General features: G+C 42.3%; 1 protein-coding gene across 11 annotated transcripts in view; it reads left to right on the top strand.

Moving 5' to 3' along the window:
- LOC121282636 (homeodomain-interacting protein kinase 1-like) overlaps positions 1-25,621 on the top strand; it is a 119,689-nt gene that overhangs the window by 93,871 nt on the left and 197 nt on the right. For 10 of the 11 annotated variants that reach the window (XM_041196445.1, XM_041196444.1, XM_041196446.1 and 7 more), the window contains 4 exons: positions 546-755; positions 2,900-3,150; positions 4,148-4,260; positions 12,625-18,671. In XM_041196445.1, the coding sequence (XP_041052379.1) occupies positions 546-755; positions 2,900-3,150; positions 4,148-4,260; positions 12,625-13,113 (1,063 nt within the window). In that variant the 3' untranslated portion in view covers positions 13,114-18,671. Of the gene's footprint in view, positions 1-545; positions 756-2,899; positions 3,151-4,147; positions 4,261-12,624; positions 18,672-25,621 lie in introns of those variants that run through there. The other variant, XM_041196449.1, reaches the window with a different exon arrangement.

The raw sequence follows: 25,621 nt of genomic DNA on the forward strand, positions 1-25,621 counted from the left end.
TTCAAGAAAAGGGAAGAATTGACAAAAAAAAGCTTTAAAAAAAATTGTCATCAGTGGAATTTGATATTCTATATTTGAATTTTAAATTGCAGATAATGACCCCCTGGAATTAAATAACATCTGATTGTGTGCATTGTGTATTCACCATTTTCTATATGAAGTGCAGTAGATGTATGGTGAGTTATTGTAGATGGTCCCTTTTCAGTTATATTGTCAAAAACAGTTGGAACATCCCTGAAATAACTTCATACTCTATACATGGCGAACTGCCAACACTAATGTTTGAAGCCTGTCACATCCAAATAACCATGCATAAAGAACTGTATGAATTTGCATTGTGAACTTTTGTGCACTGTACAAACAGTATTTTTTTTTTACAGTAAGTTCAGTGTAGCCTCTTAAAAATAATACATTTATGTAAAATTGAAACTCATTTGATGACTTCTTGAACTGGGCTTGAGCAACAAATTTAGCTGATAATTTTAAACTTTAAAACTCAAATCACTGGTTTTCACAAACTTACTTGTTACTCAATTCTTTACCAGGAATGTTCCTGTATTGGATGTCACTCCCTCCCAAACATACATGGTGGTTCAAAACAGTCCTTCAGGTGCACCTTCCCCATACTGCAGCACAACTCTTGATCATCAGCGACAGACCATTGTGATTCCTGACACACCCAGCCCTGCTGTCAGTGTGATCACTATCCGTAGTGACACAGATGAAGAGGAAGAAGCAAAGCAGAAAGTTGGAAGGTAGGTATATCTCTGTACATTAACAGTTACAGGAGATGAATACACTGCCCTTGCTACTTACAAATACAACCTAGGTAGATAAAGCTTGTTTGATTTTGGAGGGAAAGGGAAACACATTTAAGCCTGCTTTGTGGCTCATCCGAACACAGTTCATTTACCTTGGAACCTGCCTTTGAATTGACATGAAAGTATTTTACCTGTGCCTTCTGGCTTCACTCAAATTCAATACAAAGATTTTTTGTTTCTCTGTAAATGTTGCAGCAAATGTAAATGCAAATATTACATTAGTAATAAAATAAGTCCTTAGTGTCAACAAATTTAAATCTTCCAAGCAAAGACTAAATTCTACAATTGAGTAGTTGCTATCGGCACTTTTAACTTTTTTCCAGTTTCTTTGTTTTTCTCCCTAACTCCTTGCTGAATTGTGATTCACAAGTGATACCCACGTTCTGATGCTTCATAAATTAGCCATTCTTCGCTAGCCTAGACATATGGAATCGCCTCAGAATTGCACCAAGTGCGGTAGTGGACATGAAAGAAATTTTACCCGTCGGCCGCAATGGCAAGTTTTCATGCCATATTGTCCACTTCCTGCATCATTAATTATGCAGCCACAGAAATCACATCATCTCACTGGCAGGCAGTCTCTGAATTGCCTGCCACGCTGTTGCCTCACCGTTTCCTCACTCCGGATGCTGTATGTAAATGGCAACCGCCTCCACAGTTCTCAATGCTTGCAGCCCAGGACTGCTGCATTGAAGACATGAAAGCCAAGAAGGGTTCAGTGACCTGTCACTGGACTGCCTTTTGGAGGCCCGCCATGATGTCCTCCAGCCCCGCTCTGGCCACAGGAGGTCCAGCAATCTCACCACTCTGGCTTGGGAGGCGGTGGCAGTGGTGGTCAGTACCAACGCTGCACAGCTGAGGTTGGCCATCCAGTGCGGAAGGAGGATGAATGATCTCATCTGTGCTGCTAGGGTAAGGCAACCGCCTCATCACTCTAAACTCTCACTCACAAGGTCATCACATATTCACTGGCATCTCACACACATCCAGCTCAAGGGACATCACCACTCACTGTCTCACACGCACCCTCACATCGCCATCTGGCCTCATCTCCTCTGGAGACTGGAGACTGCCTCACCAGCCCTCACCATTTTGAGGTCACTTGCAATGTGCCCCCACACACACCCTGGGATAACCCCCCCCCCTTTCTCCAGTGCAGTCCTTCACGCTGCAGCCTCTTTCCCTGCCTGAGGTCTCTTTCTCTCTCTCTCCAACCCCCCCCCCCCCCAACAAAGCAAGCCCTAGTCCTGCAGCCATTGAAAAGCCACCCTTGCCTTATTGCTGGTCTGGTAGGTAGAGATCTGCCCATGAGCCTCCCTAAAAGTGATGTGGTGCTGCCTGCGAAGCCTGACACTGATGACCGTGAGTGCTGCCCAAAGCAAGGTGGGCAAACAAGTCCTGAGCAAAGTGCCGCTGGCCAAGTGCCCACCGCTTCGTGCCTGGGTGATCCAGCGTTGTGGGGATGAGGTACTAAATATTGAAATTAGATTCCCAACATGCGGTGGCGGGAAATACAGCCTGCTGTTGACGGGTGGATTGGACAATCGCAAACTGATTTAACAACAGCATAAAACTGATCTTTGGCCATCCTCGCCATATTATCTGCTCACGCTGCCAAACACATCCGCTGTCAACTGGAGTGGAAAATTCCACCCATAGTGTCGGCTAGCTCTTGATCTTGGGAAAAGAGGCATCATAGTTGAGTTCAATGTTGCCCTTGTCTGACTTCCACACACACACACTTCCCAGCAATAGTCAGTGATCAAGAAGAATCTTGGTTGTCTTGGATAATTCAGCACAGATCAAAGTTATAAAATTGGGACCAAACTAATCAACAATGCCACCATGTATTTCTATAGAACTTGTTGTGTAGAAGGACTTATCAAAGTTATTAGTAGGAGGATGGCAAAATAAGGGGTATTGATCAAGAGCAGAAAAGGGGGAAAGTGGTAGTCAAAACAATGGAGATATATTAAGTGTTGCTATTCCAACATTTATTTCTAGCGATTGAGTTTCGGGAGTATTGGGATGGCCTGACTGCCTCAGTGTAAACATTTTTTTCCCTTTTTTCTCCTTAGCTCTGGTATGAAACAAAGATCAAATGTCATCAGTTATGTCACTGTCCACGATTCTTTAGAATCTGACTCCTCAAACAGTAACAGCCCCTATCCATGTGAACGTCCTCGAGCAACACAAGTTATCAGCAGTACACAGGAAGTCTCTAAAAGAACATTGGATGCCTGTCATAGTTCTGGGTCTCGCACCATCATCGTCCAGCCTTTGAAGGCCCAAGTCAGTGAGAGTTTGGGAGAAAGCAACAGTTTGTCAGGTAGGAATTTAATTGTATGCCAAAGTGCTTCCAACAAAGCAAAATTGTAGTAACCTTAGGTCATTTGATCTTTGCTTCAGAACTTATTCAGCATCAATTAAAATTTATTCAGCATCAATTAAAATTTAAGTCCTTAAATGTATAACTGGTTTTGTCTTATGAAATTCCTCAAATCAACAGGCACAAGGGACATCCAAATTAGATCATATTTCCATTATAACTTTTTAATATTTAAAACGTGCAAATTGTGATTCCTTTCTTTTGACCCCCCCCTTGACTTTTTTGTCTCCCTCCCCTTAAAAATGTGGCCTCAACTGCTGATACTGTTGAAGTAATCATTACCTAGTTTAAGTTGGAAATGATTACCATGTGAACCGTTGAAATGTGAGCTCCAGCACTTGTTTAGTGTTCAAAGCATACTGAGATAAGTGTGAGCATCTGTTTGTATTAATGTACTGACACTGACATCGAGTACCACTGTATGTACCGATTCGATAGCAGCACTTTACGTTTATATTTAAGAGACTTTAAATCTCTCTCCTCTCAATCTGTCCTTTAGGTTCCTTTTAACTGTCCTCATTACAAAGGTACCAATTGGAATTCAAGAGAAAATATTGTTTTTCCCACATGTTCTATGGTTCTAAATTTCTACAGGAAAAGGTCTGAAAATGACCTTTTTGAAAGCAATAGCATGATTCGGCAGTGTTCATTTGATGGAAAAGATTTCCAAGTGGATGTTGCATTCGTTTAATTGACAGCTGTACTCACCATAAGAAACTTATCCTTACTGAACAGAAACCTGTTGGGTGCTTTGGATTTGGTTAATTGGGATCCAGATAAGCTCGTTTGTGTAGAATGATCCTTGTTGTAAGTTTGTTTCCCTTTTCTCTTCCATGCTGGCCTGATTTTTGCTACTCTTATTGAAAGGGATTGAAACACAGCATGTGGTTTCAGTGTTGATTTGTTTGCTCACTTTTGTATTTCCTGTGCCCTTTAGGTTTTTTCTCGAATGTTTATAAGGCTAAAACAGGCATGCCTATGAGTGGGCAGACTTCAAGCTCAACAACACCAACTATGTACCGTCAACGGCAGCCTCTGAACCTCAGTCAGGTATGTAAGATTTTCAGTTTTTTTTAAGAGCAATACATGTTTTTATTTGAAGGGAGAAGCAGTTTTACAAAAAAAAATCTTTAACATAATAAGGTCTAAAATAATAGGCAGGACATCAGTAAGACAGAGTAATACGTTGTGGGGAGAAAAACCGATTTTAAGGGGAACTAGGGTAAATAAACTGGGGGGGGGGGGAAGAGAAAAAATACTGTTAACTAGCGTGTCCTCTTTTTTTTGGAGTGTGCAACTGGTTTGTTTAAGTGTGTGGGCCTTTTAATTTTTTTGACTGGCTGCACATTTGTAGTAACGTTTAGGAGCCAACTTTTGTATGACTTGCACAGGAGATTTCAGGTTGTTGTGCAGTTTGGAGAGAATATTGCTGATAAACAAATAGGACAACAGTGGGAAACATTTAAAACAATGATCAGTGGAGATGAGGAGAAATATATGCCACTAAAAACAAGAACAAACTAGCCAGTAATGACACACCAGAGGTGAATAAAGAATTAAGGACAAAATTGAAATTAAAGTAAAAGACATACAATAAGTACATAGACATAAAAAGAGATGACAAAAGCAAATACAAAGCAAATTGGAAAGAAGCCTTAAAAAGCAATTAGGGAAGCAAAGCGAGACTAAAAATTAACTTGTCAAGGAATATAAAAATTAGTAATTTATTTTACAGGCTGTCAAATAACGCAAGAAAAAAATCAGGATAAAATGAATACACATGATAAACTTGCAGGTAATTACAACGAATAGGCAGAAAAATTAATTAATTACTTTGCCCTAGTCTTTACTGGAGAAACTGAAATGATGGATATAGACATTAAAGAAGAGAATAAAAAAGATAAGACATTTAAGATAGAAAGGAGAAAGATAATACATTAATTAGCCTTGAGAGGATAAAACCCTTGATTCAGATGGATTGCATCTACACATATTAAAAGAAGTTGGGACACATATGTATAAAAATTAATTGGAAAAGGGAATAGTCCCAGAGGACTAGTGGTTAACTAACGTGATTCCTATATGTAATAAAAGGGATAGAGGAAGCCCAAGGGACTCTAGACCAATTTACATAATATTGGTAGTTGGAAAAGTAACAGAATGCTTACTCATAAGATGTGATATAAAAGCATCTAGAAATTGAAAATGTAATAGAATACTCAGTATGGATTCCAAAACTGAAGGTCATGCTTGTCCAAGACATATTGAATCTTTTGAAGACATTTTTAGGTAAGGGTAATGCACTGGATATAAAGGCCTGGAGTTTCTGCTAGGTTGTGCTGGTGTTTTTGGCACAATTTCCCCAAAATCAGCAAAAGCAGTGCAAAAGATTGTGGAACTTGTGCTAATTACATTCAGAACAACTCTAGTTTCTGCAATCTTTTGAGCTAGCTTTAAAAATGTCTCCACTAAAAGCTGGCCCAATTGTGACTTCCTGCTAATTACACCCATTTGCAAGCCTTTAAGGCGATACTTAAAAATGTATCGCTCTTTTTTGGGTGAAGGGCCTTAATAGGCACAAATTTAAAAGCTTTCGAATATTATTCTTTTTGAAACTTAACAAGAAACTGACCAATTATTGTGCCTAAATGTAACCAACAAATTGTCCTGTATATTTTTTTTAGTAATTTTCAGTGATTTAAATTGGTTTACAACAGATGTGAAACACTGATTAAAAAGCCGATTTATTTGTGATAAAGCCATTTTCAATTTCATTAATCAAGCTGCACCAAATTACCGCACTTAAATATATCATGGAATTTTTTAAGCAACTTTTCTTAAGTTCAAAAATATTGCATTCTAAAATGCTGCTTGATTGCGTTGTTTCACAGTAGATGTTGTATTCTGTGATAGGCAAATGAGTTTGAGCGGAAACCTGAGGGGGGAAAAGCACATCTCAAAACTAGCGCACTTTTTGCCCGGATCACCTATTGCACATAAAGCAGAAACTCTACCACATATTTGGATTTCCAAAAAGTCTTTGGTGAGAGACCACATAGTCAGTTCATGATTAAGGTTATATAACATGTGGAATCAGGAGTTAAATAGTAGAATGGATAGAAAGCTGGCTACAAAGCAGTAAACAGAGATTAGGGATTAAAAGTAGTTGTTCAGATTGGTAAATGATGGGAAGTGGTTCTCTACAAGGATCAGTGCTGGAACCATTTGTATAAACAATTTAAACTCTAGTCAGTAATGGAATTTCAAAGCATTCCGATGACCATGCAAGAGATCTCAGTTTTAAATGCAGATTGCATTCAGCATAACTCCAATTTCAAAAATCTTTAGTGCTAGTTTAAAAGAATGTCTTGCAAGAAGCTGGCGCTGTGCCGATTCAGAATAATTACCACAGCGATTTTCTGCTAATTGTACCAGTTTGCAAGCTGTCATGGAGGCACTAAAACTTTGTTTTTTGAGCAGAAGGACCCTCGGCATGCTTTAAATACTTTTGAATGTAGCATTTTTTAACCTAAGAAACTGGCTACTATACATCAATATCGCTAACAAATTGGGGGGTTTAGTTAATACGGAGAACTTAAAAAAAGGAAAATATTCCTAAACTTTCAGAATGAGCTTGAAATTGAAAATGGACTTCAATATAGTTAAGTATGAGGCAGTACATTTTCATAGGAAGGTCACGTACTCGTCAGAAAATAAATGTCTTAAAAGGGGGAGAGGAGCAGAGGGATTGTGGGGTACAGATATGCAGATCACTTAAAATAGCAATACAGGTTAATGCTATTAAAAAAGCAAGCAAAGCACTGGGGTTCACTGTTAGAGGGATAGAATTGAAAAGCAGATAAGTCATGTCAAACTTGTTGGCCTTAGACCAAATAAAAACGGAGCAGCATCTGTGGAGAAAGAAACACAGTTAACCTTTCAAGTCCAATATAACTTCTTCAGAACAGTTAAACTGCATTTTTTGAAGACTGAACACCCACAATCCTCTTATAGAAAGGAAGAGGTACAAAAAGTTCTGTTTTATTCATTCATGGGATGTGGGTGTCACTGGCTAGGCCAGCGTTTATTGCCCATCCTTAATTGCCCTTGAGAACATGGTGGTGAACTGCTTTCTTGAACCGCTGCAGTCTGTGGGTGTAGGTACACCCACAGTGCTATTAGGGAGAGAGTTGCAGAATTCTGAACCAGTGACAGTGAAGGAACTGGGATACATTTCCAAGTCCAGATGTTGCAGCCTGGAGGGGAACTTCCAGGTGGTGGGGGTTCCCATGCATCTGCTGCCCTTGTCCTTCTAGATGGTAGTGGTCATGGTTTGGAGGGTGCTGTCTAAGGAGCCTTGGTGAGTTCCTGCGATGCATCTTGTAGATGGTACATACTGCTGCCACTGTGCGTTGGTGGTGGAGGGAGTGAATGTTTGTGGGCGGGCTGCTAGTCAAGCAGGCTGATTTTCCAGGATGGTCAAGCTTCTTGAGTGTTATAGGAGCAGCACTCATCCAGGCAAGTGGTGAGTATTCCATCACACTCTTGACTTGTGCTTTGTAGATAGTGGACAGGCTTTGGGGAGTCAGGAGGTGAGTTGCTCACTGCTGACCTGCTCTTGTAGCCACAGTATTTATATGGCTAGTCCAGTTCATTTTCTGGTCAGTGGTAACCCCAAGGATGTTGATAGAGGATTCAGCAGTGATAATGCCATTGAATGTCAAGGGGTGATGGTTAGATTCTTGTTGGAGATGGTCATTGCCTGGCACTTGTGTAGCACGAATGTTACTTGCCACTTGTCAGCCCAACCCTGGATATTGTCCAGGTCTTGCTGCATTTGGACATGGACTGCTTTAGTATCTAAGGAGCTACGAATGGTGCTGAACATTGTGCAATCATCAGCGAACACCCCCCACTTCTGACCTTATGATGGAAGGAAGGTCATTGACGAAGCAGCTGAAGCTGGTTGGGCCGAGAGCACAACCCTGAGAAACTCCTGCAGTGATGTCCTGGAACTGAGGTGATTGATCTCCAGCAGCCACAACCACGTTCCTTTGTGCTTGGTATGACTCCAGCCAGTGGAAAGTTTTCCACCATTGATTCCACTTTTTCCAGCGTTGTTTGATGCCATACTTGGTCAAATGCTGCCTTGATGTCAAGGACAGTCACTCTAACCTCATCTTTGCCCATGTTTGAACTAAGGCTGTAATGAGGCCAGGAGCTGAGTGGCCCTGGCAGAACCCAAACTGTGCATCAGTGAGCAGATTATTGCTAGGCAAATTCTGTTGATGACCCTTTCCATCATTTTATTGATGGAGAGTAGACTGACTGGCTGGGTTGTATTTGTTCTGTTTTTTTGTACTGGACATACCTGGGCAATTTTCCACATTGTTGGGCAGATGTCAGTGGTGTAACTTAACTGGAACAGCTTGACTAGGGGTGTGGCAAGCCTTCATGACTATTGCCAGAATATTGTCAAGGCCCATGTAGTATCCAGAGCTGTTTCTTGATATTGTGAGGAGTGAATCGAATTGGCTGAAGACTGGCATCTTTGATGCTTGGGATCTCTGGAGGAGGCTGAGATGGATCATCCACTTGGCACTTCTGGCTGAAGATTGTTGCGCATGCCTAAGCCTTGCCTTTTTTGTACTAACATGCTGGGTTCATCCAACATTGTGGATGGGGATATTTGTGGAGCCCCCTCCTCCAGTGAGTTATTTAATTGAACACCACCATTGATGACTGGATGTGGCAGGACTGCAGAGCATTCATTTGATCCATTGGTTGTGAAATCACTTAGCTCTGTCTATTACTTGCTGCTTATGCTGTTTGGCAATGCAAGTAGTCCTGTTTGTAACTTACCCAGGTTGACACCTCATTTTTTGGCTTGCCTGGTTTGCTCCTGGCATACCCTCCTATGCTCTTCATTGAACCAAGGTTGATCCCTATTGGTAATGTTAGAGTGGGAAATATGCCAGGCCATGAGGTTACAGATTGTGATCGAGTACAATTCTGCTGCTGATGGCCTACAGTGCCTCATGGTTGCCTAGTCTTGAACCTCTAGACCTGTTTAAAATCTTTCCCATTTGGCACAGTGGTAGTGCCACACAACAGGATGGAGGGTGTCCTCAGTGTGAAGATGGGACTTCATCTCCACAAGGACTGTGCGGTGATCATTTCTACCAATATTCTCATGGACAGATGTGCCTGCGGCAGGCAGGTTGGTGAAGATAAATTCAGATATGTTGTTCCCTCTTGTTGATTCCCTCACCGTCTGCCACAGACCCAGTCCAGCAACTGTCTTCTAGGACTCAGCCAGCTCAGTCGATGGTGGTGCTACCGAGCCACTCTTCGCAATGGTTATTGAAGACCCCACCCAGAGCACATTCTGTGCCCTTGCCACCTTCAGTGTTTCCTCCAAGTGGTTGTCAACATGGAGTACTGATTCATCAGCTGAGGGGGGCAGTACGTGGTAATCAACAGGAGTTTTCCTTGTCCATGTTTGACCTGATGCCATGAGATGTCGTGGCGTCTGGAGTCGAGGTTGAGGGCTCCCAAGGGAACTCCCTCCCGACTGTATACCACTGTGCCGCCACCTCTGCTGGGTCTGTCCTGCCAGTGGGACACGACATACCCAGGGGTGTGGTGATGGTGTCTAGGCCATTATCTGTAAGGTAAATTTCCGTGGGTATGACTGTCAGGCTGTTGCTTGACTAGTCTGAGAGACAGCTCTCCCAATTTTGGCACCAGATGTTAGTAAGGAGGACTTTGCAGGGTCGACAGGGCTGAGTCTGCCATTGCCAGGTGATTCCATTCCTTTTAGACTTTTTAGCGGATTGATACAACTGAGTGGTTTGCTAGGCCATTTCAGCGGGCAGTTAAGAGTCAACCTCACTTCTGTGGAACTGGACTCGCATGTAGGCAGGACCAGGCAAGGACAGCTGATTTCCTTCCCTCGAAGGCATTAGTGAACCAGATGGGTTTTTAATGATTGGCAATGGTTTCATGGTCATCATTAGACTTTTAATTCCAGATTTTTATTGAATTCAGTTTTCACCACCTGCCATGGTGGATTTGAACCTGGGTCCCCAGAGAATCACCCTGGGTCTCTGGATTGCTAGTCCAGCGACAATAACATTCTGCCACCGCCTCCCCGCTTTCTGCAATGATACCAGAACTAAGGAAAGATCGGAATCTAAAGATCAAAACCATCAGGAAAGATTGAAACTGGGGCTCTTTTCTCTAGAATAGAGAAGACTGAGGGATACGACCATAAGACATGGGAGCCAAAGTAGGCCATTCGGCCCATAGAGTCTACTCCACCATTCATTGAGATCGTGGTTGATCTGATAATCTTCAACTCCACTTTCCTGCCTTTTCCCCCATAACCCTTGATTCGATTACTGGTTAAAAATCTATCGCAGCCTTGAATATACTTAACGACCCAGCCCCTACAGCCCTCTGCAGTAAAGAATTCCACAGATTGACTACCCTCTGATAGAAGAAATTCTTCCTCATCTCTGTTTTAAGTGGGTGCCCCCTTACTCTTAGATTGTGCCCTCTGATCGTGGACTCTCCCACAAGGGGAAACAACCTCTCAGCATTTACCCTGTCAAGCCCCCTAAGAATCTTATGTTTCAATAAGGTCGCCTCTCATTCTTCTAAACTCCAATGAGTTCGGGCCCAACCGACTCAACCTCTCCTCATAAGATGTTGATGACCTGTTGGAGGTCTTTAAAATTGTAAAAGGGTTTGATAGGGTAGATACAAAGAAGGGGTAGTTGAGGCAAATGGTATAGATGCAATGAGGGAGAAGCTGGATAAGTACACAAGGGGGAAAGGAATAGAAGGTTATGTTGAGGTTAGATGGGGAGGGTTGTAGGAAGCTCATGTAGAACATCAGCACTTATTGAGCTGAGTGGCCATTTCTGTGTGGTACATAATTGTGAAATTGTAAAGTCTAGTGAAGGTGACTTATGTCTCTTACACATTGACAAGGCCACATTTATTACCAATTCATAGTAATACTGAACCTTCATCTAATTGGTGACTCTTAATGCCCCCTTAGCTGTAAAATCTACTATGTTGTTATATAGGACTGGGAGTCATTTGTAGTTCGGAAAGATAATTGTACACTTAATTTTAAAAATGCAGTGGTATGTATGTTACCTTCTCTAGAGTTACATTAGATATTATAAATTGAACTAAATTCTTTCAGTCCATTTGGGCTGGTTCTCTGTGCATCTTGAGAATGTAACTGGCAAAGCACAAGGGATTTTGGGCTACATAAATAGAGGTATTGAGTACAAAAGTAGGAAAGTTATGGTAAACCTTCATAAAGCTCTGTTTAGGGCATAATAGGGTATTATGTCAGTTTCTGGATGCCACACTTTAGTAAGGTTGCAAAGGTCCTGAGAGGGTAGAGAAGATTCACCATGGGTGAGGGATTTTAGCTACAAGGTTAGTTTCAAGAAGCTGGTGTTGTTGAAGCAAAGGAGATTTGAAGGGAGAAGATTTGATTGATGTGTGCAAGATTTATGATCAGTTTAGATAAGATAGACGAAGAAAAGCTGTTCCCATTAGCTCATGGTACAAGGAATAGGGGACAAAGATTTAAGGTTTTGCACAAGAGATGCAGGGGGAATGTGAGAAAGAACCTTTTTTATGCAGCAAGTGGTAATGACCTGTCTGCAAGGGCGGTTGAAGCGGACATGATTAATGATTTCAAAAAGAAATTGGATGAGCATTTGAGGGAAGTAAATTACTGGGCTATGGGGATGAAGCAAGGAATGGAATGGTTTGGACCACTTTGCAGGGAATTGTCATGGACCTGATGGGCTGAATAATATCCTTCTGTATTGTAATCAATCTGACTCTGTAAATACATTAGTATAGCCCTATTATTAGTTGGCTGACTTGCTGACCAGAAGTACCCAATAGTTCAGAGAGATTCTTGGAATCAGTTCAATTGCAGAAAAAAAACCTGGCATAATGATGCTTTAGATGCTAGAAAATCCACTGATTGATTGTAGGATTTGGAAACACTAGCTGTGACTTTTCTGCAGCCTGCAATTTTCCACCCATTAAAATGCATGACTACAAAATGGTCAGCTTTGGCATCAGAGCTGCAGAAACCAGACGTGTGACTCTTTTAACTTCCAACAGAACTGATTATAAAGCCTGTGAAAATATTGTCAGAACTTCAGTACCAAATGATCTGTGTTACTCTATTTTCAAGTTAGTTGGTTGTTGACACTACCCAGAATTTGAAAAAATTGTCATGATATTCCAAAGGCACCTAGGATGTCTGCTACTTTTTCAGAAGGCCACTTTAGGTAATGGAGTTATAACATGTTTAAAAGGAAAATTTTAGCTTTAAAGGTTATAATCAATTTCTTTTCTTTTCCCCTTTAGGCCCAACAATCTGTTTCTCAAGAGCGAAGTGTAAATCCTGCTCCCCGCAGGCAACAGGCCTATGTGACACCAACCCTTGCTCAGCCTCCCTACTCTTTCCAGCATAACAGTCCCACTCATCCGGGTGTTCATCCCCACCTGACAGCAGTGTCAGCCCCTACGCACCTTTCAGGACAACCCCACATGTATGCCTACACACCAACTGCTGCTGCCTTGGCAACCTCCAGTTCCATGGCCCATCTTCTGAACCAACAAAGCTCCTCCAGACATGCCATGCAACAAGCCACATACGCAGCACATCCAACCAGTCTCCTCCAACAGGTCCCAGTCAGCATGGGCCCTAGCCTTCTGCCGTCTGCCAGTGTTGCTCCCAGCCAGTACCAGCATCCGTTTGCCACCCAATCATACATTAATGCTTCCAGGGCGCCTACTCTTTATGCTGGCTACCCACTCAGTCCCACTAAAATAAATCAGTATTCTTATCTGTAGCTCTCTTATTTGCAAATGTGCTGTGCTACTGTATGAGATCTAGACTAATCCAGTTTTGTATGAAGGAGGAGTGCGCTTCGTTCCATTAGACAGGACTCTTCTGTGGTGTCATGTTTTGCTTCTGAACTGGGTCACATGTCTGCAGAACATCCAGCAGTGAGGAGACTTGGTTTTTAACCCTTTTTTAAAAAAAAAGGATATTGGAAATAGACCACATTTTAAATATATTTTACAATGATTTGAGAATTTTCAGAACCAACAGAATTGCTGTTTGTTTTTAAATGTACTGTTGCTTTACTTTTGCCAGCTCTTTGCCTGAACACACTGATGAATCTGCTACTTGAAATGGGTTTATGCTGCTGAAAGTGTTAATACTATTAATAGGAAGTTCAAATAATGCGTTTTTTCTAGGCCTATTACATAATAAAATGGGAAGTAGTAGATGCCCTGTTTGGTTTGATTGGAATGTTGAAGCCTAAACTAATCCTGACTTGCATAACACATCAATGGACATCTTTAAGCATACCACTGTTTTAATGTATTTTGGAGCATTTGTAAAAGGGCTTCAAAAGTAAGGAAGAATGACATTTTTTGAATGATGTATAAAATAGTTTGGAATGTCACGTTTTTAGAGTATTGTCGCAACATTAATTTTGTATTAATCGGGATTTCATAAAGTATTGGTTTCTGAGCAGTACAATATGTAATTAAGTATGAAAACTGGATCGACCTGCTCTTGTAAGAAATGATTCCTTTGAACATTTCAGTCAGCTGTGATATAGTGATGGAGCTGCCGTCCATACAGGATTAGTGAGCTTTATTTAAAGCTACAGGCTTAAGAGCCATTTAATCACTGTTTCAGTGAGCATATTTTAACCAGTTGCTTCTGTAAACTTCACTTGCCCATATCATCATCATTGTTAGTCAAGAGCTGTTGAGCTCTCAATGACTTACTTAGGATGTACAGCTCATTTAAAATGAATTCAGGAAGCATATCTTGTAGTTGGAAAATAGGGTGAAAGAAATGGCCACTGCTGTATTATGAAAAATTGAGAACTATTCCAAATCACTCATGCTTTAATCCTGTGGAGAACAGGTGTGTATTTTAATTGTACAGCACACACTGTGCCATTGCTCTGAATACATGTATTGAAGTGGTGTATTCTGGCATCTGCATCACTGCTAGAACCCTTGTGTGCTGCGTAGCTTTCATTTTGGCATCAACAGTGCTGATTTACGTATCTGAAAATAACTATATGCATGCGCACACCCTAAATTTGTATCATCACATCCCACATCATGTTCCAGAACCATTTTGACCTCTCTCCTGCCCAATATGTTAACTCCCTTAGTGTGTCATGCAGGATTGAAGGTGTGTTACTCATCAGCTGACTGTAAGGACTTTCAATCACCAATGCCTGTGGCATTGAGATGTTTGTTCAGTTGTGCTTGTGGAATATGCAGTGACATCACTGCTATAATATCCTATTTATGTATAGGTCTAGTTAGATTAATTCCAGCAACTAATAAAGCTTTAGCATCAGAGCTGCAGAAACCAGACATGTGATTCTTCTAACTTCCAACAGAACTAGCTACAGCAGTCTTTGATGGAAAATGTAAATTATGATACTTGAATTCTGTATTTCTAATAACTCAAGATTTAGTTCCATGATCACCCAGAAGGATTTTTTTATGTACCTGTCATTTTAAGAGAAATTAAGTTGGAACATGTTGGAATGTACATGCAATGTCTTTAGATACATTTTGGAACTTTATTAAATATTGTAGCACTGATGAAAAAGTAATTGTGTTTGAAAGGAAGTGGTTGCAGAACAGGCATCATCTGTGTGTTCTGGATGGGAGTAATTCTTTGGCTCAGTTTTTGCACAGGTGTGAATGTTGTGGGGGTTTATTTGATGAGTTCTTTCCCCTAGTTAGTGCCTTAACAGATTTTTACATAGTACGTTAAATTAAAACTTTTACACTGTGCTTTAGAGAATCCCAACTTGTTACAGTTAGATCATTTGGACTTGTGTGTGCATGGAAGGCCTCTTGGGAGTACAAAACAAAGTGGTGGGAGGGTAGCACAGGAAAGGGTATTGTGCTATTGAAACAGATTTTAAATCATTTAAGTTGGTGTTTTTATAAAATAAATCAGTTGAGTATTTTAATTGAAGTTTGTTTTAGTTTAAGAAAGGGAGATGGAATTTGAAACAGTATTCTTGTTTCTCTTTTGAAGTTTTTAATTTTTTTCATTTGGCACATATAACTATGCTCCTTTTTAATGCAGCAAGCTACTTAGAATGTGAAAATGCATGTATCCATGTACTGTCTTCTGAACTTCAGTTCCTTTTGATTTTTAACTGATTAAGTCACAATGGTATGACTGAGCATATCGTACTTATGTGAGTGTAGTGCAGTATTTTGGTTTGTTTAATAAATTTTTGGACAAGGAAAATTATGTGCAATTAGCTTTAGGTGGTTGTGGTTCTTCTAGATGTGTAATTTTTTTAAACTTTATTTTTCACTAGTTTATGGATGCTAACATTCTTTGTGGCAGTGGGATGCTGTTCTGAGTAAACCCTTTGAAAGGTGACTACCCAGATTTTGGCTTCACACAGGCAAACTGCCTGTAAAGCACATATTCATCACACCAAAGAAAAGCCTATTTATTCTGCCTCATTTACAGGGCATGGAATAAGTGGTATTGCTTAACAGATATGCAAGTATTTGCTAATCTTAATGTACAACTTTAAAAAAAAAATTCTGCTATTCATTCCAACAAGCTAACATTCTTGTTTGCAAATAGCTGCTCAGTGCTCCACTCTGTATTTGAAAGGAAAGTACTACATACACTACTTCCCTTATATGCTGTTGAAAGTGTTTATGAAAGCCATTTTTTTTTTGCTTTCTTTCTTACTGTCTTATTTCATGCCCTGACTTCATTAGGTTGCAAGGAGTTGATGTGTGCCTGGCAATCTCCCAGAGAAATGGTTTTTAGAAAATGCCTATGTCGAATACCTCTGGTGTTGCAAAACCTATCTTGTTTCAAGGTTGAACGGGAGATGGTGGTGTTTTGTGGGTGTTTCTGTAGGAAAGGCTTTAGTCCTTTGTGTACGTTTGGAGAGCACAGTTCTACATTAGAATTTGTCACACGCAATACCAGCATTATAAAATGATAAACTGGTAGAAATGTGAGGGTTTGCAGAAATATACTAGCCTGCTGGTTCAGATTTTTTTTTTTAATTCTAACATGAAACAAACATTCCACCAATGCTTCTGTAACCAGGTTAACTATTTGTATAGCATTTTTAGAGCGCTCCACCTTCTGGACCTTTCAGATATCAAGAATATTGAGACGTGCTTTCTAGCCGAGTCCCACAAGCCGGGTTTGTATAATGCAAACTGAGGTATGAGGATAGACTAATTAGATTTTAAAAAGAATATTGTTCTCTCTGATCTGAGCACAATATTTGTGTGAATCCTGTTTTATATTTGGTTTTAGTATGTGGGCACACATCTTAAGCGAGGTGGAGAGAGCTCCAAAGGCCAGCAAAATCTGCACAGCAAAGTTTTAGTGCATTGAGTAGGTAAATGTGATTCACTTATGGGAAGGTAAAGTGGTGCTCAAAACTCTGGTAATTCTTTAAAAATATTTTGCAGAGGCTAAATTTGACTGCTTTGTCAGATTAATTTTGACCAATCTCTCAAATCTATAATCTCCTGTATCCCTTCTTCCCCTGCCCTGTCCTCTCTGGATGGTGCAGCATCTAGAATACAGAGAGAGGATATATTGACACCCTGTAACTTTGTATTGAATTTCTACTGAGCCAAATGATCCACTTTTACATCTACCAAGACTGTGCAAAGTGCTGTCATGATGTGGCATTTCATAATCCTGCTGTATTATACCTGTATCTTACTGGTGCAGTGAAGTGCATTTTGATAAGTTTGACCTCGTGAAATGGAACATTTTTTTAAAAAACTAAGTCATACTCGAGAGATTAAAGAAAAGTAAGTCTTAAAAACTACAGATGAGCACTATGTAATCTTTGCTGTCAAATACTGTTCCATATCCTGCCATTGGGAAATACGCTTGCTACAGAATGAGATGCACATTGTCTTTTATCCTGTCCACAAACTGGGGTGCTCCATTTCCATGGAGTGGCCCCAATTAGCAGCAAGGAAAGTACTAATGACGGGTTGAGTTTCTACTGTCTCATTATTATCAAATGCTGCCATTGGAGACTCTCACCATGTTAGATTTCTGCCCAGTTCTGGATTCTTGTCGCCAAACCTGCTTTTGGGATAGTAAATTTCTGTGGGATTTTCTTGTGGGAAGGAGCAAAATGCAAAATTTTGGAACTTTATTTTTATTTATGAACACATTTGCCCAAGGAACAACACTGGTTTTGACTTTAGAAACAGGTCAAACAGATCTGTAGGTAAACTTGCCAGTGTCCTCGCACCTTTATGTACTACTTTGTAACAAATTTTTTGTCAATGTTTTGTAAGGAAACCATCTGTATCCTGTGTAAGTCATTTAGTATCTAAAATGTACATTTAAAGAGATAGTCCAAGGTCCACACTGGTTGTATTTAAAACAATTGACTTGGGATCTAAGCGGCATCTAACAATTCAAGTCACAGCCACCTTTGAATATAAATACAGCTTGTTTGCTATTTTTGGAGGGGAGGATGGAGGGATTGGAATTTAGAATGTGACTAATCATGGATAATTTCAAGCTAATTATGCAGCCAAACATTGATTTTTCTTTTTTTAAAAATCATTGTAACAACTTTGATTTAAGCTCTACTGAGCATTTCGAGGAATTGAAGGTTGCTGCACTGATTCAAACAAAATTTTCCAGGATTTTTTTGTTTCACATAACCTGTGTAGGGCTGCAAAAGCACTGTCTCTTTAAAATCTATATAAACAGTATATATTTATAGGGTTGACTTATATATGATTACATATGGGTGTGTCATTATTTACTGTTGGCTGGAGCATGTTCTCATTATTTTGCTGTATGTGTCTGCATTTACTAATGCTAATCATATGTGGGTGAATTTTAGTGTTTTTTTTAATAGTATGATTGTAGCGAATGCAACAATTGTTAGTAGCATACTTGGCTTGTATCATTGATATTGCTATAATAGGTTATTTGACTGGTTTGTATAATGTTATTTGCTACTCTAGTTCTTGTATGAACTGCGGTTTCTTACTTTTTGATATAGCTATGTGATTATCACATGTAATGTGTAGGCAGCTCATAGAAATTATTGATTTTTCTATGGTAGTCTGGCAGTTAAACTGTAGAGGTTATTGTAAAATAATAAATTTAACAAATGATAAAGAGATTATAGTTATTTAAAAAAAAGTTCATAATACTAACTTTAAACTGGGAAAAAGGGGTCCATTGTGATGAAACTGTTTTATCTTGTAATTCACTGTTATATTGTCTTTGGTTTCCAAAGTAGCTTGTCTTCTGATTGAAGTATTTTCTACATATGTTAAAAATGCATTGCGTTACCAATAAAATGGGCTACATTTGTGTATTTTGTGCTTGCATCATTTTATCTAAATTCATAGAATCCAGCTGTTTTACAAAAGCTTGCCATATGAACCACTGGCTTTTTCAGATTTTCAGTGCATAACATTTGTCTTCTGGAGTTCACACGTTCCAGGTAAAATTTCCAGAGAAAGAAACCTGACTAAAATTTGTCAGATGAAAATTGCAGTCAACTTCAGTTTCCACCTCTACCATTTAAGCCTAGCTTTGGTTACCAGTGGACTGAATCAAATGGAATCATAGAATGATTGCAGCATAGGAGGAGACCATTCAATCTGTCATGTCTGTGCCAGCTCTCTGTTAGAACTCCTCAGCTAGTCTCACTCTTTCTTTTCCCTGTAGCTGTGCTGCTTTTTTCTCCAGATACTTCTCCAATTTTCTTTTTGAAATCCAAAATTGAATCTGCCTCCACCACACTCTCAGGTAGCACTTTACAGATCCTAACCACTTCTCTCTGGTTCTTAAGTGCCTTAAATCAATGTCCTCTGATTCTAACCCTTTTCTGCCAATGGGAACAGTTTCTCCTGATCTAATCTGGCCAGACATTTCATGATTTTGAACACCTTTACCAAATCTCCTCTCAACCTCTGAAGAAAACCAGCTTTGTCAATTTATCTACCTAACTGAAATCCCTCATACACAGAAGCATCCTCAAATCTTTTTTGCACCATTTCTAATGTCTTCACATGCTTTCTAAAGCGTGGTGCCCAGCATTGGACACAATATTCCAGTTGAGGCCGAACCAGTGTTTTATAGATTTTTATCATAACTCCCTTGTTTTTAAACTCTCTTCCTCTATGTATAAAGCCTGTATGCCTTGTTAACCACTTTATCAATCTGTCCTGCCACCTTCAACGATTTGTGTACATATAACAACCCCCCCCCACCGCCAAAGTCCCTCTGCTCCTGTACCCCCATTTGAATTGTATCCTTTATATTGCCTCTCTTTATTCTTCCTACTGAAACACATCACATCCCCCTGCATTGAATTTGATCTGCCACCTGTCCTCCCATTCCACCAGCTTGCCTATGCTCCCTCGAAGTCTATCACTATTCATACTGAAGTTCACAAATTTTGAAATTGTGCCCGGCACACCCAAATCTAAGTCATTGACATAGATCAAGAAAAAGCAGTGGTCCTAATTACCCCTACAGAACCCAACTATATACTTTCCTCCTGTCAGAAAAACAACCTTGCACCACTTGTTTCCTGTCATTCAACCAACTTGGTATGCTGTTACTGTCTCTTTTATTATGTTTCCACTTTTTGAACATGGAGGTGAAGATGGTACAGTATCACATCTGAGCATGACCCTGTCCTTACCTGATGTCCATATGAATGCTTTTGAACAGGAATCTCGAGGGCCAGAGTTTGGAAATCTGCCTGACTTTCCTCACTCAGGAGCACAGACCAGTGTAGCACTCCATCATTGGCTAAGATCAGTTAATTCAGCACAGATCACAGGTTAAACGTGGGAACTTCCTAGTTTCTATTGCTCTGATCCATGCTTGACAGTGCTTAAACATGCTCGGTTGCAAATTTATTTCTGCTTCAAAGGAATCTTCCTGTTCTTTTTCAGCTTCCTCCTCAAAAGTGGCATTTTAACCATTCAGAAACTACTTTTGCTGTAAATTATAACCAGTAGCTACTATGCCGTAACTCATTTGGCATGTGGATGCCCTTAGCTTAGTCTTTGTTGTAATCTCCTAATCCTGAACGTCAATGCAAGGCTGTAGGAGCTGATCTCCATTAAGAAAGGAAATCTTTTCCTTTCCCAATCTGGCCTTGAGTCCAGACCCACAGTAATGTAGTTGACTCTTAACTTTTTTAAATGGCCTAGCAAACCACTTGCTTGCATTCATGAAGGTAGTGCACCACTACCTTTAAGGGCAACTGAGGATAGGCAATAAATGTTGGATTTGCTAGCAATGTTCATGTTTCATGAATGAACTGAAGAAAAGTATGTTTCCGATAAGAATATAAGCAGTGCCTCAGGCCAGTATCCCAAGTCCAACCATTTTCAGCTGCTTTATCAATGACCTTCCCTGTGTTGCAAGGTCAGAAATGGGGATGTTCACCGATAATTACACAGCATTCTGTTTCAATCAAACTTCTGATAATGAAGCAGCCCATGCCCATATGCTACTTAATTTGGACAACATTCAAGCTTGAGCTGATAAGTGGCAATCAACATTTGTGCAAAGCAAAGACCAGCTCCAACAGGAGTATGAAAAGAGACTGGCAGCCAACATAGCCGGAAATCCCAAAGCCTTCGATAAGCATTTAAATAATAAAAGAGTGGTAAAAGGAGGAGCGGAACCGAAATGAGGGTTTACACAAAGAGGCCGAGGTGTTAAAGGAATATTTTGCATCTGTACCAAGGAAGAAGGTGCTACCCAGGCCATGGTGAAAATGGAGGCTATTCAGACACTAGAAGGGCTTAAAATTGATAAGGATAGGCTGTCTGTACTTAGTGATAAGGCACCAGGACTGGATGAGATGCACCCAAGGAAATGGGGGGGAAGTGAGAGTGGAAATTGCAGAGACACTGGCCATAATATTTCAGTCTTCCTTACACTCAGGTGATTCCAGAGGACTAGAGAATTGCAAACTTCACACCCTTGTTGAAAAAGGGGTCTATTGCTAAGCCCAGCAACTACAGGCCAGTCAGTTTAACTTTTAATGGGGAAACTTATGGAAACATTAATTTGGGGTGAAATTAATAGAAGGATAAATACGGTTAATTAAAGAAAGCCACCATAGATTTAAGAAAAAAAATCATGTTTAATTTTCTGTAGAATTTGAAGAGATAACAGAGTTGATGAGGGTAATGTAGTTGATGTGGCATACATGGACTTCCAAAGGCATTTTGCTACAATGCCACACAACTGACGAACAAAGTTCTAACTCATGGAATAAACGGGAAGGTAGCAACATGGATATGGAGTTAGCTGACTGACAGGAAACCGAGAGTAGTTGTTAATGAATCTATACCCATGTATAATCTAAACAACTGCTTGTGGGCCAGGAGGAGCAGGAGTGTTTCCTTCAGTCCAATGAGCTTACCTGTTTCTAGCCCCATGATCGGTGACTCCCTAATTTCCTCCCCTACACTCCACGATCTATACACTTTTTGTGATCTCCAACCCACCATCTCTTGCCCCATACTATGATCTCACCACCCCGCCACTCTTCATTCCCTCCCCACCCCATCTCTCCTCTAGCCACATCTGCCCCCTTGTGGATCCAGAGTTCTGCCTCCCTCCTTGCTCCCCACCTGCAGCCTTGTGCCATGGGCTTTGTCACCCAATGGGCACTCATCTTGTCAATCAGCCTGGGAGTTGGGTTGCAACCAGTAGAAGAAAATTGAAAAGTTCTTCTGAAGTTAATACCTGTACGACATTTGAGAAACCTGTACTTCATTTCTCATACAAAGCTGCCCCTGAAAATTATGACATTCGTGTCAGTGGAATAAGTTTTGGGAAAAAGTTAGAAAACTCACAACCTTCAACCTTAAAAGCAAGCAAATGAGAGGAAACTGTAGAGAACTATATGATACCAAGTGGAATTGAATTGGTTAATCCAAAACACTTCAAAGTTAAACCATTACTAGAGAGGGAGGGGATAAAAATGAAAGGATTGAGCATTTTTAAACATGCTCATTCATGGGATGTGTCTGTTAAAACAGGTACTGATGCAGACAAGCCAACACATCTCGGTGCTGATGCCTAGCCCTGATAATTGGGGAGGGCTAGCAGCAGGAAGGGATTCCAGCTGTAAAACCACCTGCCAAATCCAAAAAAAAATTATGGTTAATATGAAGGATGATCAACCAGCACTTTTCTGACCCCATGCATCAAGGAAAGAGCAGAAAGATAAAAGGATGAGAGTGTCGCTGGCAAATCCAGCATATCCCTAATTGTCCTTGAGAAGGTGGTGGTGAGCTGCCTTCTCGAACCGTTGCAGTGCATGTGTTGTAGTTACATCCGCAGTGCTTTAGGGAGGGAGTTCCAGGGTTTTGACCCAGCGACAGTGAAGGAACAGCGATATAGTTGAAGCCAGAATGATCTGTGAGGGGGGTTGTGGGGGGTTAGGCATGGGGGGGATAGGTGCTGGGGGAGGGGTTCGGGGTTGGCAGGGGCATGGGAAGGGTGTTGGCTGGACGGTGGGATAGGTTGGGGGGCATTGGGATAGGGGGATGGTGTTGGGCGGCTGTTGGCATGAGGGCATAGGTTGGGAGTGTGTTGGGGATGGCGCTGGGGGGCAGGGGAATGGGTTGTGGGCATTGGGGGGATCGGTTGAAGGGGTGTTAGATGGATAAGTTGGGGGCATAGGTTGGGGGGGCTGTTGGTGCGGGGGATAGCTTGAGGGCATTGAGGGAACAGAGGATAGGTTGTGGGGCATTGTTGGGGGCAGGGGGATAGATGGGGGCGGTTGGGGGGGCATGGTTGTAGGGTTGGCTGGGGAGGGTGAGGTTAGGGGGGTGGTTGGAGGGGTGAGGTTGGGGTCGAGGTTGTGGGGGTGGTTGGGGGTGCGAGGTTGGGGTTGGTTGGGAAGGGCGAGGTTGGGGGGTGGTTGAGGGGGGCGAGGTTGGGGGATGGTTTGTGGGGGAGCGAGGTTGGGGGTGGTTGGGGGGAGTGAGGTTGGGTGGTTGGGGGAGCAAGGTTGGGGGATGGTTGGAGCAAGGTTGGGGGATGTTGGGGGGGGTGAGGTTAGGGGATGGTTGGGGGAGAGCGAGGTTGGGGGGTGAGGTTGCAGGGTTAGTTGGGGAGGGTGAGGTTGGGGGGAAGCGAGGTTATAGGGTTAGTTGGGGAGGGTGAGGTTGGGGGGTGGTTGGGGGAGCAAGGTTGAGGGGTGGTTGGGGGGCGAGGTTGAGGGGGTGGTTGGGGAGGTGAGGTTGTAGGGTTGGTTGGGAGGACGAGGTTGGGGGGGCGAGGTTGGGGGGGCGAGGTTAGGGGTTGGGGGCAAGTGTATAGGTTTGGGGTGTGTTGGGGTGGGCGGATGGGGATAGGTTGGAGGGGTCGTTGGAGGGGGCGGGGTGATGCGTTGCGGGGGTCATTGAGGAATAGGTTTGGAGGGTCATTGGGGGAGCGGGGGATAGGTTGCGGTGTCGGAGATTGGGGGGAATAGGTTCAGGAGGCAAGCTGGGGGGGCGTTGGGGAGTGAGTGGAATGTTGGTAGGATGGGGGTATAGGTTTGGGGGGCGGGGGGAGTTGTGAGTGCGGGGGATAGGTTGGGTGGCGGGAATAGTTTCGGGGGTGTTGGGGGGTGGGAGTGTTAGCTTTTGGGGGAGGCATTGGGGGGGCATGGGCAAGTTGGAGGGGTGCGGCTGTTATAGGCCGTTATTTAAAATCCCAGAGGGAAACTTTAAACAACTGTCATAACCTATAATTTCAAGCGGTATCTTTTGAGTTAAAGCAATAAATTCAGGAATATGAGCACAAGTTCTTGAGAGGTTTTTAGATCAAACTACATGAGACATTTACTAATTTACACGAGTTAAACATATGCACATGGCTACAGATTACTACTATCATAACTTTTGAACAAATTCCCAAACTGATCTCCACGAAGGCAACAACAACCCATAGATTTCAAGCCGAGACCAGGCAAAGCATTTTCACCCTACAAATTCAAAATGAGTTTCCTTTCATGTTGGTTCCTTTGCAGACAGTTGTAGACTTACAGCTGCTTTGATGTTACATACCTCTGCCCTGCACACACAAAACTCCCTTCTGATATACCCAGCACTTTTCTTTGAATGTAAATTTTCACTGTATCAATTTCTGAGAACATTATGTACATTAATAGCTTCATGGCAGTGAGGGCGTTTGGCAGGGTAGGGGTATAGATTGGAGGGTGGGGGCTTAGGGAGGTGGGGGCATGTGTTGGAGGGGTGGGTGTGTTGTGCAGGTGGGGGGCATTGGTTGGAGGGATGAGGCTTTGGGGAGTGGGGTGGATGGTTTAGAGGGTTGGGGGCATTGGGGGGTTGGGAAGAATAGGTTGGAGGGGTGGGAGCATTGGAGATGTGGGGTGGATAGGTTGGAGGTATGGGGCAATTGGGGTTTGGAGGGGTATGTGTTGGAGAGCTCAGGGCGTTGGGGTGGTGGGGGAAATAAGTTGGGGGGTGGTGTCATTGGTGGGGGTGAGGTTCGTGGAGTGGGGCCTTTGAGTGCGTGGGGGGAGAGGTTGTGGAGTTGGGGCTTTGGGAGGGGTGGGGGGGTATGATTGGGGCAGTGGGTGGGATAGGTCATGGTGGTGGGAGTGTTTGGGGGTGAGGGTGATTTGTTGGAGGGGTGTGGGTGTTGGGGGAAGAGGGCTGGTTGGAGGGGTGGCGGTGTTGGTGGATGGGGGGATAGGTTGGAGGGGAGGGGGTGTTGGGACAGCAGGTGGGAAAGCTTGGAGGTTTGTCGGGGTGCACATAGGTTGGAGGAGTGGGGCTGTTGGGGGAGTGGATAGGTTGGAGGGCTGGGGGTGTTGGCTGGGTGGGGGCGATACGTTGGAGGGATAGGGGCGTTGGGGATGTGGGGTGTACAGTTTGGAAGATGGGGGCCATTGTGGGGGTGGAGGGGATAGGTTTGTGGGGTGGGGGCAGTTTTGGGGCTGGAGAGGATAGGCTGAAGGCATGGGGGTGTTGGGGGATGGGGGACAATTTGGGGTGTGGCAGCAGTGTCATCATCCCAGTTTGGACCAGTTTCCATGATGTGGAAGTTCAGCCTTGCAGTGTGGGTTAGGAGAATGCCTGCACCTGAACTGAGAGCACAGCATGCAGTCCAATAGGCAAAGCTGCTGCCAATCAGTCGGGTGGAGTGGGGCGGAGGTGGTGGGGTATCGGGCAGCTATGTAGCACACTAATCTATGGTCATCCAAGTGGTGGCCAGCACTCTCCGCAATGTGTTAAGGAGCCTTCACACTTAACCAGGTAGGTCCTTAGT

This window comes from Carcharodon carcharias, chromosome 9 (assembly GCF_017639515.1).
Source record: "Carcharodon carcharias isolate sCarCar2 chromosome 9, sCarCar2.pri, whole genome shotgun sequence".
In the NCBI taxonomy this organism is placed as follows: Eukaryota; Metazoa; Chordata; class Chondrichthyes; order Lamniformes; family Lamnidae; genus Carcharodon; species Carcharodon carcharias.